The following is a 15368-nucleotide window of genomic DNA, read 5'->3' as shown; positions in this document are numbered from 1 at the left end:
CACACACCTATAAGAAAACACATCCCAATGAACATAGTCATACAAAGTGATTGGAAGGCAAGAGAGAACCAAGAGAAGAGACTGCTCTCAAGGAGACTGGATCCAAGGAAAGTGGAAGAATACCATGACCAGATAGAACAAATTGAGTCCTTAATCGACAACTCAAAAGTAGAGGAGGCAGCACTTGAACTGGAGAAACTCTTAAAGCAAGCAACTACCCCCAGGAAAGTGAGAACAGCTAAACCATGGTTCGATCAAGAGTGTTATCAGCAAAGAAAAGAAGTACTCCAAGCCTTACACTGACTAAAAACGGACACAGATAATCACTCACTACTACAAACATATGCTGAGAAAAAAAGATCCTACAAAACACTAACAAGGGAGAAGAGAACGGCACACAGGGAAGAAGAGGGAAGAAGACTAGCTGAAGAAGCCAGGAGAGACCCATTCATTGCAATCTGCCCCCGAAAGCAGGCACAGTCACACTATATAAGCATGGAAGAATGGACGAGACATTTCAAAGACATTCTCAACAAAGATTGTAGAGAAGGAGCACAGGTAGCAAGTCAAGAGCTCACACCACAAGAGATGGCAGCCTGGTCCCCACTCACTCTGAATGAGGTCCGAAACATCATTGAATCAACAAAAAGGAAGAAAGCAGCGGGACCGGGCAAGCTTTACAACGAATACCTTAAAGACACAGCCCATCTGCTAGCACGAACCTGGACAAAACTTTATAACAAATGCATTGAAACAGCAAAAACCCCAGGCCAGTGGAGAAAATCAATATTAAGGGTAATGTACAAAGGGAAGGGCGACCCAAAGGACACAAACAAATACAGAGGAATAGCCTTGGAAAATAACCCTTTTAAGGTATTCACAAAACTAATCACAGGAAGAATAAGACACACTTTGGAAGACCACCTCCCAGAATCTCAATTCGGGTTCAGGGAAAAAAGATCCACTATCACAGCAGTGGAGCTGCTTTTAAAAAACATATGGGAAACCATCGATAAGAAGGCAAAAATATTATGCTGTATTCATAGACTTCACAAAGGCCTTCGACCTCCTTGACCGATCATTAGTAAAAAGGATGCTCGACCAAACTCTGGGAAGAGACAGCGTCTGGACGAGGATTATAAACTCCATAAATGAATGGAATGAGATAAGGATCTCGGACAACCTCGACCTGTCTGAACCAATAAGGCAAACAAACGGAGTACTCCAAGGAGACCCACTAAGCCCGCTCCTGTTCATTCTGGCAGCAAAGGACATTATGGAAATCGCTCATGACGAAGATGTCGAAGCATATGCCTATGCGGACAACATCGTGATAGGCTCAAAAAACTTAAAGAAACTACAGGAGACTATAGAAGACGTGGAAAAATGGTGCAGAAAACACAAGTTTGTAATCAACACCGACAAAACGGAAATGATGGTATTCAGACCAGGTGGGCAAATCCCAAAAACGACAAGAATTGCACTACAAGGAAAGCAAATATCTATCACAAAAGATTACAAATATCTAGGGATAACACTCCAGCCGTCCGCAAAGTGCTTCACTAAACACACAACAGAGAAAGCGACACAGGCCATCAGAGCGATAAACGAAATAAGTTCCATCAGAACACTAAATCTAGACACAGCTATGGCACTCTTCAAATCAAAAATAATACCGATACTGGCTTATGGGATAGAAATCATATGGATACACCTAAATGAAAAGAACTTAGAAACATTGGAAAGAGTAAAAGCAACCTATATCAAAAGAGCATTAGGGGTAGCAAAAACCACAAGATCAAGATTAGTCTTCCTTCTCGCCCGAGAATCTTTCCTCATCAAGGATCTAAGGACAATGTTCTTACTTCCCAACACGTCAGCATCAGAGAACCTACTAAGATCACTACTCAAGAAAAGAGAGGAAGTACCAACGGAATTCTATGGATCGGGGGCCATGATCGACCGCACTTGGACAGCAGCAGATTTTGAGATGAGACACGTACTTACAAGACTCGCAGTACACGGATTCCACCATGAAATTTGTGCAAATACAACATACCATGAACCGTCAAACCTTTGCAAGTGTACACTATGTGGACAGTCTTGTGAGAGATACCATATAGAAATATGCAACAAGAGGACCAGATCAATTAGAGACTATGCAATAAATGGTTCAAATGATAATCTGTTATAATACCTACACTGAATGTAATATACTAAGAATTATGCAGACACTCAATACATCCTTGTAATTCACTCTCAAATGATTGTAATCTAATGTAAAACTATAATGGCTATTTTGCTGCAATAAATCGTTTAAATGCAGTCGCAAACAGATGTTACATCTGTCTTAATCTGTCAGCATACAAAATTATATGAGACACACTCTCAACTGAAAATTATCAGCTAGAATCCATGAGCAAAGAATAAATAAATAAGCAAATAAAAAATTTTGTCTGGAATTGAGAATAAATTTGATAAAAACAGAAGAGAATATATCAGTCTGAAATGAATACATAATAAATAATACAATCGATTGGCAACTATTTATCTACTGCTGATTGGTGGTTGGCACGAAGACAAATGAAGTGCTTGCAGATTCCTAGCTACTGTTCTTTTTCTAGTTTAAATATACAGTTTCACTCACTTTTCTCTCTCTCTCTCTCTCTCTCTCTCTCTCTCTCTCACTCTCTCTCTCTTTCCCTCCCTCCCTCCCTTCCTCTCTCTCTTTGTTTGTGTGTGTGTGTGTGTGTGTGTGTGAGAGAGAGAGAGAGAGAGAGAGAGAGAGAGAGAGAGAGAGAGAGAGAGAGAGGACCCTGTTGGGTCTCAAATTGCTTTTTAGATTTGTTTTTCTGATCTCCCATATAGCTCTCATTCTCTCTCTCTCAAGGGGCTTCTTTTTTCTTCAGTCTACTGGTTGTAGTATCCAACATTTTAAATTTTGACTGAACAGATTTCCATCTACTGCTTCCACTGCCTCTATATGGGCCTCTATATGGGCTTTTCTCAAGGTCCTTTTTAGTTTGTTGGATTCATGGCATATTCTTTAATTTTTGATGTGTATCATAATCTTGTGTGTAAGCCTCATTATTGAGAATTACTGAATATTTCCATAAAATTTTGACCTTTGTTTTTTAATATCTGCTGGCCGGGGTGATACATCCTCTGTTTCTGTACAGCATTTTGGGCCACATCTGTCTTCCTTCTCTGTTTCTGTACAGTATTTTAGTCTTTACCTGTCTTCTGTTTTTTCTGGGTCAAGTACTTTCCTCATAATCCTTTATTCTTGCTCCAATTTGTTTTCCAGATTGCCTTTTCTGGTGAAAATTAAGATTTCACTCACAACAGAGCCTCATGTTTGATCACAGTGTTGTATTGTCTAATCTTTGCATGTATGGAAATGCACTTTTTGTTGTAGATGCTGTGTGTTCTTCTGTATGCTCTTTTGGGTTTCTCTAATCAAACTCTCTGTGCTTTCCAGCCACTCTGAATCTATAATTACACTGAGATATTTGACATGTTTTTCCCTTTACATTTGCCTGTACCTAGTGTTTAATTTCTGAATGTTACATTTAGTGCAGATTAACTTAGTTTCTTCAAAAGAGATTTGTAGGTCAGCTTTTTCAGGGAATATACATGAGAAAGACAGCATGATGTGAGAGGAGGCAAGGGCGGGGGGAGAAGGGGGGTGGAGAAAAGGAGAACACGGTCTGGGTGGGGAGACTATGGTGGAAAACTAGAAAAAATGAGATGGATTGTGAAAAAATAGGATATGCTGGAAAGGCAGTTCACATCTGCATAATTTGGTCATACCCACATAGAACACTGCATGATAATTGTAGAATGGTTGGTATACGATGTAGCTGTTTTCAAACATGTACATATGTCTCATTGGGTACAAAATATTTGTTACTGTACTGTGATAGAAGGTGTTGGGTTGGTTTATGAGACAAGTCTTGCATCTAAGTAATATGTTGGGAAACGACTTTTGAAGTACAAAACTGGAAGCAGGGGTGGCATAGTAATGGACTAGGATACCAGGTAGGTCGAATGCTTCATGGATTATTACTTTGAGTGGTAATAGTCCAATATCTGGTAGAATGTCTCAGCTCAAGGCATGACAAGATGTAGTCAAAGCCTTGCTGAAGGTGCAAACTGCATTTCCCAAGGTGAGGGAGGACTGGTATTGGGGGTGGAGGAGTACCTACCAATTAGTGGCCATGTCATGACAGGAACTGTGCATATTGAATGGCCAATGTAAGCCTTCCCACATTGACACCAGCCATTCAATATGCACAGTTCATGATAGGTGATTTGATTTGATTTGATTTCATGTTCCACAGATCCAAATGTGTTGGGTTCATGAGGACGTGGAATGAGTCAGTTTTTTACAAATACAATATGATAATTTTATATCATATACAGTACATAATTATATAAAAATTTATACAGTAAATTATTTGAGCAACAATAAAGAAAAAAGAAAGTACATATTTTCTTACAATCATTAAAGCACTCTAGAAAACAGATACAGAGCACACACAGAGACAGAGCTCAAGTTAAATAACGTACTTAGTGGCATTATGTCAACTTGCATTATATAATATTAAAATTTTACAATTTATTTAATGAAAAATTCATCTAGACTGTAAAAAACTAGGTGTGTGGAACATTGCTGTCATAGGAGACTACAATAGCCAGAAAAATCAGTGGTAGCAGAATGTTGTTTAAATGAGAGACACAGTATGAAATTGACAAAACTGTGATAGTTGCCAACACTTCATGTTTTTGGAGCAGTCTTTATAAAGAGGCAATTGAAATTAGGTTGGTAGATGATTTGATTAATAGAGACAATGCATTTCCTCCTTGCAGGATATGGAACCCTGAGCTATCCCACATCAGAACAGAACATTCTTCAGTGCAGACATACTGAATGTTCGAAAATTGTCTCTGAGTAAGATATATCATTACCACTGGTGTTCTACTAAGGTCAGTGCCACCTGCCCAGTCTTGGAGGGTAGCAACTGTGATGGATTGCACAAGTGCCGTGTACGGTACAGATGCCTATTTAGGACATCAATTTGCACCCTTGGCATCAGTTCTCAGTGGGAGTCAGCAGCAGAAGCAGCATTCTCCTGAAGATGGTGAACAGTTGGATTGCCGAAATATTGAATCACGTTGATTTTAGTATCTGGCAGCAAACACGAGGAGACTTCCATTGTCCTATTTTAATTCTCACAGCAATGTTGACTTTAGTGTCATAGATATTAGTGTCATTGGCATTGAGAAATAGACTAAATTGCTAAAACTGAACACTGCTCTATCTTTCTCTGTCGGGGGAGATATGGGGTGTCTTGACTGTTGACTTTGCCATTTTCTCTCAGGCTATTGGACAGAATCATCCTGTTTCACAATAATGACTGCCCCCTTACTTCCAATCAGATGAAACCTATGCTTCAACAATGTGGTTGGGAAACACTATAACATTCTCCGTACAGCCCGGATCATTCACTGTGTGAATTTTACATCTCTGGTGACCTGAAGAAATATGTGCATGGGCATTGGTTTCAGCTGGATGAAAAAATGCAACTGTGGGTGCAGTTGTGGATATATCAGCTGCCGATCGCATTCTATGAAGCAGAAACTGATGGTCTTCTCTCCCAGTAGGAAAAATGTGTAAACATGTGTGATGTTACTTTTGAATGGAACCATCCCATTGTTATACTGTGGCAGGTGTCTGCTTTTCATTTGTCTGTCCTTCATACATCAATATCCTGAAAGCTAACTGACAGTGTGTGGCAGAGGTTACTTCTTGTAGAACTATCTGATCCCCGCTTCCCTTACAATGCATGGGAAGAATGATTGTTGGTAAACCTTTGTTTTAGCTCTGATTTCTCAAATTTTCTTGTTGTGGTCATTTCATGAGATGTATGTGGGAGGAAACAATATGTTTTGCGATTCTCTCCTTGAACATAGTCTCTCAGAATTTCAATAACAGGGCACCTCATGATGTACAATGACTCTCTTGCAGTGTCTGTCACAAGTGCACCTCTGTAAAGCTCTTGTGATGACTACACAAACCTGTGAAAAATGCATTGCTCTTCATTGGATCTTCTCTATCTCTTCCATTAGTCCTACCTGGCAAGGATATAAAGATATTTGGCAAAGAGATTTTGATGGTATGAATGCTGGTGGCAGACTGAAGATTTTTTGGGGTAGGGGTTGTCCATGAAGACAGATGTAATGGTATTTCCTGATCTTGATGATTATATTATAGTTTATAAAATGGTAGAGCAAAAGTTTAAATGAACAGATGACCTATAAGTCCCAACAAAGATTTGACTTAACTAAAAAATATAAAAGTTCTCAGTACTGTTTGATTAGGACACCCTATTCCTATATGGTGGATTCAACTGGTTCAAATGGCTCTGAGCACTATGGGACTTAACATCTGAGGTCATCAGTCTCCTAGAACTTAGAACTAATTAAACCTAACTAACCTAAGGACATCACAACACATCCATGCCCAAAGCAGGATTCGAACCTGTGACCGTAGCCGTCAAGCGGTTCCAGACTGAAGCACCTAGAAACGCTTGGCCACACTGGCCGGCTATATGGTGGATTACCTACTTATAGGTAAAGTTGCCAAGTTTGAGATTTTGTTAATTTGCACAAATTTTCAGAAAAATTAGGGCAAAAAAAGTATAATGACAGATCTTAGAATTAAACAGGCACAAGGGCTCAAGTGGCAAAAATAAATTTGAGCATGGCTGATCAGTACTTATGAATATCTTTTAAATTAATTAGTTTCCAGAAAACTGAAATGGGTAACTAGAAAGAATGGTCTCAAGTCAGTGGAGTCACCACTCTCACAACTACTGATTAGCGCACTTGGAATTCACCTGTAAGTGTTCCAGCAATGTCAGTTATTCATTTCCTGTAATTAATAAAGCTTAAGCAATGGATAATCTGGGATGCAATAATGACAATACTAAGAAAAGGAGAGACTGCTGCTTACCATATAGTGCAGATGCCAAGTCTCAGACAGGTACAACAGAAAGACTGCTGAGCAAGTAAGCTTTCAGCCAAAAGGCCTTCTTCTGAATTAGATAACATACACACACACATTCATGCAAATGCAACTCACACACATGTGACCACTGTCTCTGGCTTCTGAGGCCAGACTGCGAGCAACAGCACATAATTGGAGAAGTAGTCTGGGTTGTGCGGGTAAGGAGGAGTGGGAGGGAAATCAGGGTAGGGGTGGGGGACAGTAAAGTACTAATTGTGGAAGCATACCAAAAGAACGAGAAGTGTGCAGGGCAGCTAGGTGCAGTTCGGAGGTTAGACTCTCCTGTGGGGGGAGGGGGAGGGCCAGAAAATGAGATAAGTATAAAAAAGACTACGGTATGCTAGTGAAATAGAAGGCTGTGTAGTGCTGGAGAGGGAACAGGGAACGGGACATGTGGGTGATGGACAGTGACTAACAAAGAGGTTGAGACCAGAAGAATTATGGCAATGCAGGATATATTGCAGAGAGAGGATCCAGATGGCAAAGACTGTGAAGCAGTCATTGAAGTGAAGCATGTTATGCTGGGCAGCATGCTCAGCAACTGGATGATCTAGCTGTTTTTTGGCCACAGTTTTTCAGTGGAATTCATGCAGATAGACAGCTTGCTGGTTGTCATGTCCACATAGACAGCACCACATTGCTTGCAGTTTAGCTTGTAAATCACATGTCTGGTTTACCAGTTAATACTGCTTTTAATGGGATAGATGATGCTTATGACAGGACTGCAGTTGTGGTGGTGGGAGTATGTATGGGACAGGTCTTGCACCTAGGTCTAGTACAGGGATACGAACCATGAGACTGCTGGCCCCCTTCTTCATAAATATCTGCCCACCAACCTGCAAACCACATCATAATCTTTTTATTTATTTTTATCATTGATCTTGTGTTTTAAAGTCAATTTCAATCCATTTTTGCCTACTGATATTGGCCTACTATCTAAGGTTTCCTCTTGCTTCCCCATACATCATCCGTTCCATCCTTTTTGTATTTTTTCCTTCTGTTTTGGTGTATCTTTGCAAATTTTTTCGCATGTATTCCCTCTTCATTTATGCATTTTTATCCATTTTTACCGTCTTCCATGGATACTTGCTCCTTCCATCTGCACCAATACAGAAATTTTTACTTATTCTCAGCCAGAACTCAACCAAACATGTTGTTCCTGCACTGTTATTTGGCTCATGGAATCCCCTCAAATGGCCCTACCATCAAATTACCCATCTCTGGCTGCAACCCCTCCTTCCACAATGACTGCCATCTGTTGAGATTCTGCCAGTCCTTAGTCCTCACCAACATCATCCAGTAAAACCATGTAAATTAGGCCCAAACCTTCTTGCCGTACCTCCTCTCTATATGTAAAATTCTCTTTCTGTTAAATCCCAAGATCTACCACTCTCCACCATCTTTATAACAGCTGCCAAACCTTCCCCACATCCCCTCACAGCAGAGAAATCCTGACTCACTGATCTACTACATTTACTCCACTCTCAAAAGCTCCCTCCCACCACCATATAGAATCGAAAACCTAAACAGACCTGTAACGCAGTTGTGAACCTTTCACACAAAAGTCTTAGTGCCACAGAAATATCAGTCCATTTTGTCCCACTTCCAAATTCAGTCATACTGGACTTGTTGAGGACCTTCTCTCCTTTTCTCAGTCCCTACAGTGGAAACACTTTTCTGACATCAACCTACCATTCAGACTCAAACAAAGACCAATGTTGAAACCTGCCTGACTGAATTCCTGCTCCATCCAACAGTGATCCAACCCCTTTGCCACTAATCACCCCCTGTTAACTTTTGAGAATATCTTAGCCTTGAACCTTGCCTCAGTATCAGTCCCTAAATCCCTCAAGATGCAAGCTAACCTCACATTCACAGAAATAACTACAATTCACCACCTAAAAACTGATCCTGACCTTAAAATCCCATCCCCTGACAAAGGCTCAGCCACCATTGTTTTGAATCACAAGGATTACCTGATAGAAGGACTCTGCTAGCTGTCAAATTTTTCCACCTGCAGACCCTGTCACAGTGACCCCATTCCAGATATCCAGCAAGATCTCTAGTCTCTCTTTAAATCTCCAGGGCCATCCCTGAACCTCTTCTCACAGTCTGTGTCTCTCCTCACCCCTACCACTCACCGCACTCCTACCTTCTACATGTTTCCTAAGTCCATAAACCCAAACATCCAAGATGCCCCACTGTGGGTGGTTACTGTTCCCCCATTCAGAGAATACCTGCTCTCGAGACCAACATTTCAGCCTATTACCCACAACCTATCCTCCTATATACAAGATATCAATCATTTCCTTTCCCAAATCTCCAGAGTTTCTATTCATTTGTCACATAGTGCCCTACTCATTGCCACTCATGCCTTCTCCCTTTCTAAAATCCCTAATGCCTCTATTGAACACTACCTTTCCCAATGTTCAATGTGTTCCAAACCTACACCCTCTTTCCTGGTCACCATGACAGCTATATCCATACCCACAATTACTTCTCCTTTGAGGGCATCACGTACAAACAAATCAAGGGTGTGGCATCTTACTATGCTGCCCTCTTCATGGGCCATCTAGATGAATGCTTCCTAATCATCCAGAATGCCAAACCCCTCACCTTGTTCAGGTTCAATGATAACATTGTGATCTGGATCAACCAGGAGGATACCCAATCCACATTCTGCCAGAATCTCAACACCTTCTCCCCCATTCATGGCACCTGGTCCTCCTCAACCTAATGAGTTACCTTCCTCAATGTTGACATGCAGTTCAGTACCTCCATCCATATCAAACCTACCAATCACCAGCAATACCTTCACTTCAACAGCTCCCACCCTTTCCACAGCAAGAAGTCCCTTCCCTACAGCCTAGCCACCCATGGTCATTGCATATATAGTGATGAGCAGTACATCTAAAAATATACCAGGATCTCACTGAGGCCTTCACAGACCATAATTACCCTTCCACCTTGTACAGAAACAGATCTCTTGTGCACTGTTTCTCCAGTCACACAGCACCTCCCAAAGTACCACCTTGTGGCTGCAGAGGAGCATTCCGTTTATGACTCAGTACCATGCGGGACTGGAGCAACTGAATTACATTCTCCACCAGAGTTTTCACTACCTCTTGTCATGCCCCGAAATGAGAAATATCCTACTCATCCTTCCAAACCCACACTGGTATTCCGCTCTCCACAGAACCTACACAATAGCCTCATCCATCTCTACTCAACCCCTCCTTCCAACCTCTTGCATTATGACTCATATCCCTATAACAGATCTAGATGCAAGACCTGTCCCATACATATTCCCACCACCACCTACTCCAGTCCTGTCACAAGCCTCACCACCCCATCAAAGGTGCTGTGAAACCAAAAATTTGGTCTACAACCTAAGCTGCAACCACTGTGCTGCATTCTACATGGACATGACAGCCAACAAGCTGTCTGTTCGCATGTGGACCACCAGCAAACTGTGGCCAAAAAAACAGCTGGACTATCCAGCTGCTGAGTATGCTGCCCAGCAGAATGTTCTTCATTTCAGTGACTGTTTCACAGCATGTGCAGTCTGGATCCTTCCTACCAACACCAGCTTTTCTGGATTGCACAGGTGGGAATTTTCCATGAAATATATCCTATATTGCCTCAACCTTTGTTAGTCACTGTCCTTCACCCACCTGTCGTCCCCTTTCCTGTTCCCTCTCTAGCACTATAAAGCCTTCTGAATTCTTACTTCTCTCCTTCTCTGCTCCCTTGCTCTCCCCCTTTTTCCACTGTCTAACCTTCCAACAGCACCTAGCTGCCCAGCCCTCTCCCCATCTCATCCCTGTCTGCTCCCACAATCAGCCTTTACCACCCCCACTCCTATGCTGCTACCACTACCCCTCTCTGCCTCTGCCTCCTCCTTATGCCCCCACCCAGACTGCTTCTCCCATCATGAGCTGTTGCTCGCAGACTGGTCTCGGCAGCCAGAGTCAGTAGCCATATGCATGTGAGTTCCATTTGTATGAATGTGTGTGTGTCGTCTAATTCAGAAGAAGGTCTTTTGGCTGAAAGCTTACTTGCTTAGCAGTCTTTTCGTAGTGCATGTCTGCAACTCAACATCAGTGAGTAGCAATCTATCCTTTTCTTAAGTAATAAGTTTGCAGCAAAATAAATATATCACTAATGTCAGCAGTTGGTAAATTATGACACATGTTATAAAATTACAGGAAATACATTGTAAATAAGAAATTAATCATTTTTAATATACACATAGGATATGCCGTACTTGTATAAGTACAATTATCTGAAGGATAAGGGTAAAAATAATTACTAAAAATGAGTCAAACAACAGAAAGTAGAATAGCTTCAGTTTCTGATGTTTCCAAGTGGTGTGCATGGCAATAAAGCTGGATCAACCCAGAGAACAAAAATTGTAGCATAATGCACATATTTAAAGTTAAGTTAAAGTTGTTTCTTCCTGAAAGTTCCTTTCATACCATAGACAAGTTCTCAAACAGAAGTAAATAATCACCTATATATCTGTAAATCAACATCATATTGGCATACATAATGCTTAAAAAATGTATGTAACTGTTCTGCAAAAGATAGATCCTTATGACAATATTTTTGTGAATATGAACAACATAATATATGTCTTATACCAACAAACAACTGATTAATGCCTGAAATACAAGAATGTGCAAACATCTCATTTATGTACAACAATGTCATCTGCTGGTACTCAGTTCATATTGAAATTCAAATTTTCATGTACAGTGACTTAATATTTAGTGATATAAAATCAGAAATAATATATAATTGTTTTGCTACTTTCTTCTCCCAGGTAATGATCGCACAAATCCTGCACGTTACCATCCCTTCTACATAACTGACAGTCATGAGGGTGGTTTTGGCCAAAAGTCGGAAGAGGATCAGAAAGAGCAGAGAGTTTTTGCAGGTGTTGGCTATGATGCAGAGGGATATCCATATCCCACGGCAGGCAAGTATTTTCTTATTGGTTTTTAAAACTGCAATTTAAATACTAACCTGTGAGAACAGCTTCTGTGAAGAAAGATGCCATTTCATATGCATTAAATTTGTGATCTAATACATTATGTAGAGCATTCACAGAGTTTTAAAAACAGGTTACAATGAACTATAAGATGCAAAAAGGAGAAACGGAATTCTTCAGTGGTCTTATACTTCTGTCTGAAACAAAATATCTACTTTTATTTGTGTAACATTTTGAACACTATTAAATACAAAACGTAATCCAAAGTGCAATATCCACAAATGCTGAGGGAAAGGTAAGTTCTATGTACACTCTAAGACAAAAGAAACAAAGCACCATGAAGGAATTATCTGAAGGGGGTAGATGTGATGTACAAATTCATATAAACAAATGATTACAGTTTCAGAAATATTGGGTGATTTATTCACGAGGAAGAGCTTCACAAATTGACCAAGTCAGTAACATTTTGGTCAACCTCTGGACATCATGCAAGCAGTTATTGATTGACGGAGTTACTGGATGTCCTCCTGAAGGGTATTGTGTGAAATTCTGTCAAATTAGCACTTCAGATGATCTTTGCTGGTCACCAGGGCTCAGTTCAACATCACTGAAGACAGTTCTCTGCCCTAGGCAGTGATGGATACTAACCTATACGGTCCAACAACAAGGAATGTTGGTCTGGGGTGTCATTTCTTTCCATAGCAAGGACCTCCTTTGATTGCCATCCACAGCTTCCTTACAGCACAGCAGTATGTTAATATTTTACACTCCATTATGTTGCCTTTCATAGAAAGCCATCCTGGGCTTATATTTTAGCAAGGTAATGCCTGCCCGCATATAACAAGAGTTTCTATTGCTTGTCTTCGTGCTTGTCAAACCCTACCTTGGCCAGCAAGGTTGCCTGGTCTCTCCCCAATTGAGAGCATTTGGAGCACTAGTGGCAGGGTTCACCAACCATACTGGGATGTTGGCATTCTAACATGCCAGTTGGACAGAATTTGGCATTATATCCCTCAGGGGTATATACAACAACTCTATCAATCAGTGCCAAGCTGAATAACTGCTTGCATAAGGGCCAGAGGTGGATTATCATGTCATTGACTTGCTTAATTTGTGAAGCTCTTTCTGTTGGGTAAGTAACTGAATTTTTCTGAAACTGAAATTATAAGCATTTGTTTGTCTGTACATGTACATCACATCTGCCAATTTCAATTCCATCTGGATAGTTCATGTACATGCACATTACTTCTGCATATTTCCATCCCATCTGTATAATTCATGTACAAGCACATGTACATGACTTCTGCCAATTTCCATCCCATTCAGATAACTCCTCCTTGGCACATCATACTTTCTTCTTTTAGAGTGTGGACATCAAAGATAAAATGCTAATGTCATCCTTTCTAAAAATTATTTTCATGTACTCTTTGTCATTCTTTGGGAGATACTGAGTCTTACTGAGTTTTTAGCCGTTATGTAACCAGTAGGCATTTTGTAGACATTTTCTCATCATAACTTTGATGAAAATTCAGTTTTGACTATACTCCCTTACAAAAAATTCCTTCAGAATTTTATTATGGTATTCAACTGAAGAGTATTATAAAAATGGGAGCTCACTAAACATTGTTCAACTACTAGGCACCAGAGTAATTTTGATTTTATGTAACTTACTGAAACTGCAATTTGTTAATGACTCACAGTTTTGAATTAATCAATACATTTGATTCCAACAATGTTATTGCACTACATTCAGAAAATTACATTAAAAGCATAACTGCCTGCATCTAAATAATAAAACATGAGGTTTCATTGTTATTTGCAGTTTCCATGAGTATTCAGTTTTTCAGTAATGAATTATTTTTAAGAGATTTTGCAGTTCAGGCAATTTATTTATTTTATTGATTTATTTTGTGTTCTGGTGATCTATGTCATTAATATATCAAGGGATATGTGTCAGTTTTATAAATTTGTTATGGTTACAATCTATGGCATTATAGACTTAGTGCTAATCAATTTATTTATTTATTTTTCATATTAAGTGTCTACAACTTAGGTTCTAATGCAGAAAAATATATTTTACGCACAGTTAATCTATTACAGAAAAATACATATATTTACAATAACAAGTACCGGTAGACATAAACTTTTTTTTTTTCAAATGAGAGTGCATCATCAACAAAACATTTAATTCATGAAGGGATGAATTAAAAAATTTTACGGGCCACTGAACTGGATCCTGTTCTGTATCATACTCAGATTTTCATGCTCATGGTGGATATCTTATTTTCTACTACTTTTTGACTATGAAAAACACTAGTAGGTTTTAAAGGAGCTTTTTTCCCTTATGAAACACATCATGTAGAATATATATTGTGCAGGGAATATGAGGATTTCAAGTTCCTTAAAAATATTTCAGCAAGTGATTCCAAGGTGGCCTCTCCTCAGCATTCTTATGGCACTTTCTGTTGTAATCCCATAGTGCTCAGAGCCATTGTTGTAATCTTACCCTCCCATATATCACCATTAAATTTTTTAGTCTCTTCATAAAATAATTGCTTTGTTTCAAACACTTCAAGAGAAGTAAGATGGACAAATGATTTTTTTTACTTATCTTCATGTTCTCATTGTTGGCTGCAGTTCTCACATTTAGGGGTAGATTCTTGAGGCTGAATTTTTTATTTTGTGGGTTCCAGTTGATGTGATAATTGAGGAAGTAATTTCTGTTTCTATGACTTTTTTATTTTATCCCATTCTTCGATGTCACACAGTCTTTACAATCTCCACCTTAAAGCATAAATTCACATTGTTATTGTCAAAATTAAAAACGTCCAATAACATCAGAGGCATGCCCACTACTAGTAAAATCATTCAGTGGTACTAACACATTCCAAAGATTTACAAATAAAAGAGTTTACAAACTTTCTTGACAAAAGAAGAATCATCACCAAGTTATATCACTACTTTGTAAATGAATTCAGAAATAAATTTAATAAATATTTTCAGATTGCACAGTTAATAATATGAATTTTAAGTGTGCTAATATTTCTAAAAGAAGAGTAATTTGAACTGTACATACAGAGTACTAACAAATTAATTTCTTTTTATATATTTTAGCCTGAAATATAGTACATGATATACAAAATCATATGAAATTCATTTAGTTAAACAGCTGAGGTAATGTTTACCTGCACAAGAACCAAAAGTATATCTGGTGTCGACTATTTCCATAAAAAAAAAGGTAATGTTAAAGGAGGGTGTCCCATTACACTGTGCATATAGCACTTTTCTAGGTAGTGGCTGATT

At 39.3% G+C, this 15368-nt stretch overlaps 1 protein-coding gene across 1 annotated transcript in view; it reads left to right on the top strand.

Annotated features, from left to right (window-relative positions):
- LOC126177085 (protein Skeletor, isoforms B/C) overlaps positions 1 to 15368 on the top strand; it is a 744541-nt gene that overhangs the window by 713608 nt on the left and 15565 nt on the right. The window contains exon 12 of the mRNA XM_049924333.1: positions 11898 to 12053. Coding sequence (XP_049780290.1) covers positions 11898 to 12053 — 156 coding nt within the window. The remainder of the gene's footprint in view (positions 1 to 11897; positions 12054 to 15368) is intronic.

This window comes from Schistocerca cancellata, chromosome 3, assembly GCF_023864275.1.
Source record: "Schistocerca cancellata isolate TAMUIC-IGC-003103 chromosome 3, iqSchCanc2.1, whole genome shotgun sequence".
NCBI classification, from domain to species: domain Eukaryota; kingdom Metazoa; phylum Arthropoda; class Insecta; order Orthoptera; family Acrididae; genus Schistocerca; species Schistocerca cancellata.
Note: the sequence above shows the minus strand (reverse complement) of the source record. Positions and strands in the feature narration are given on the sequence as shown.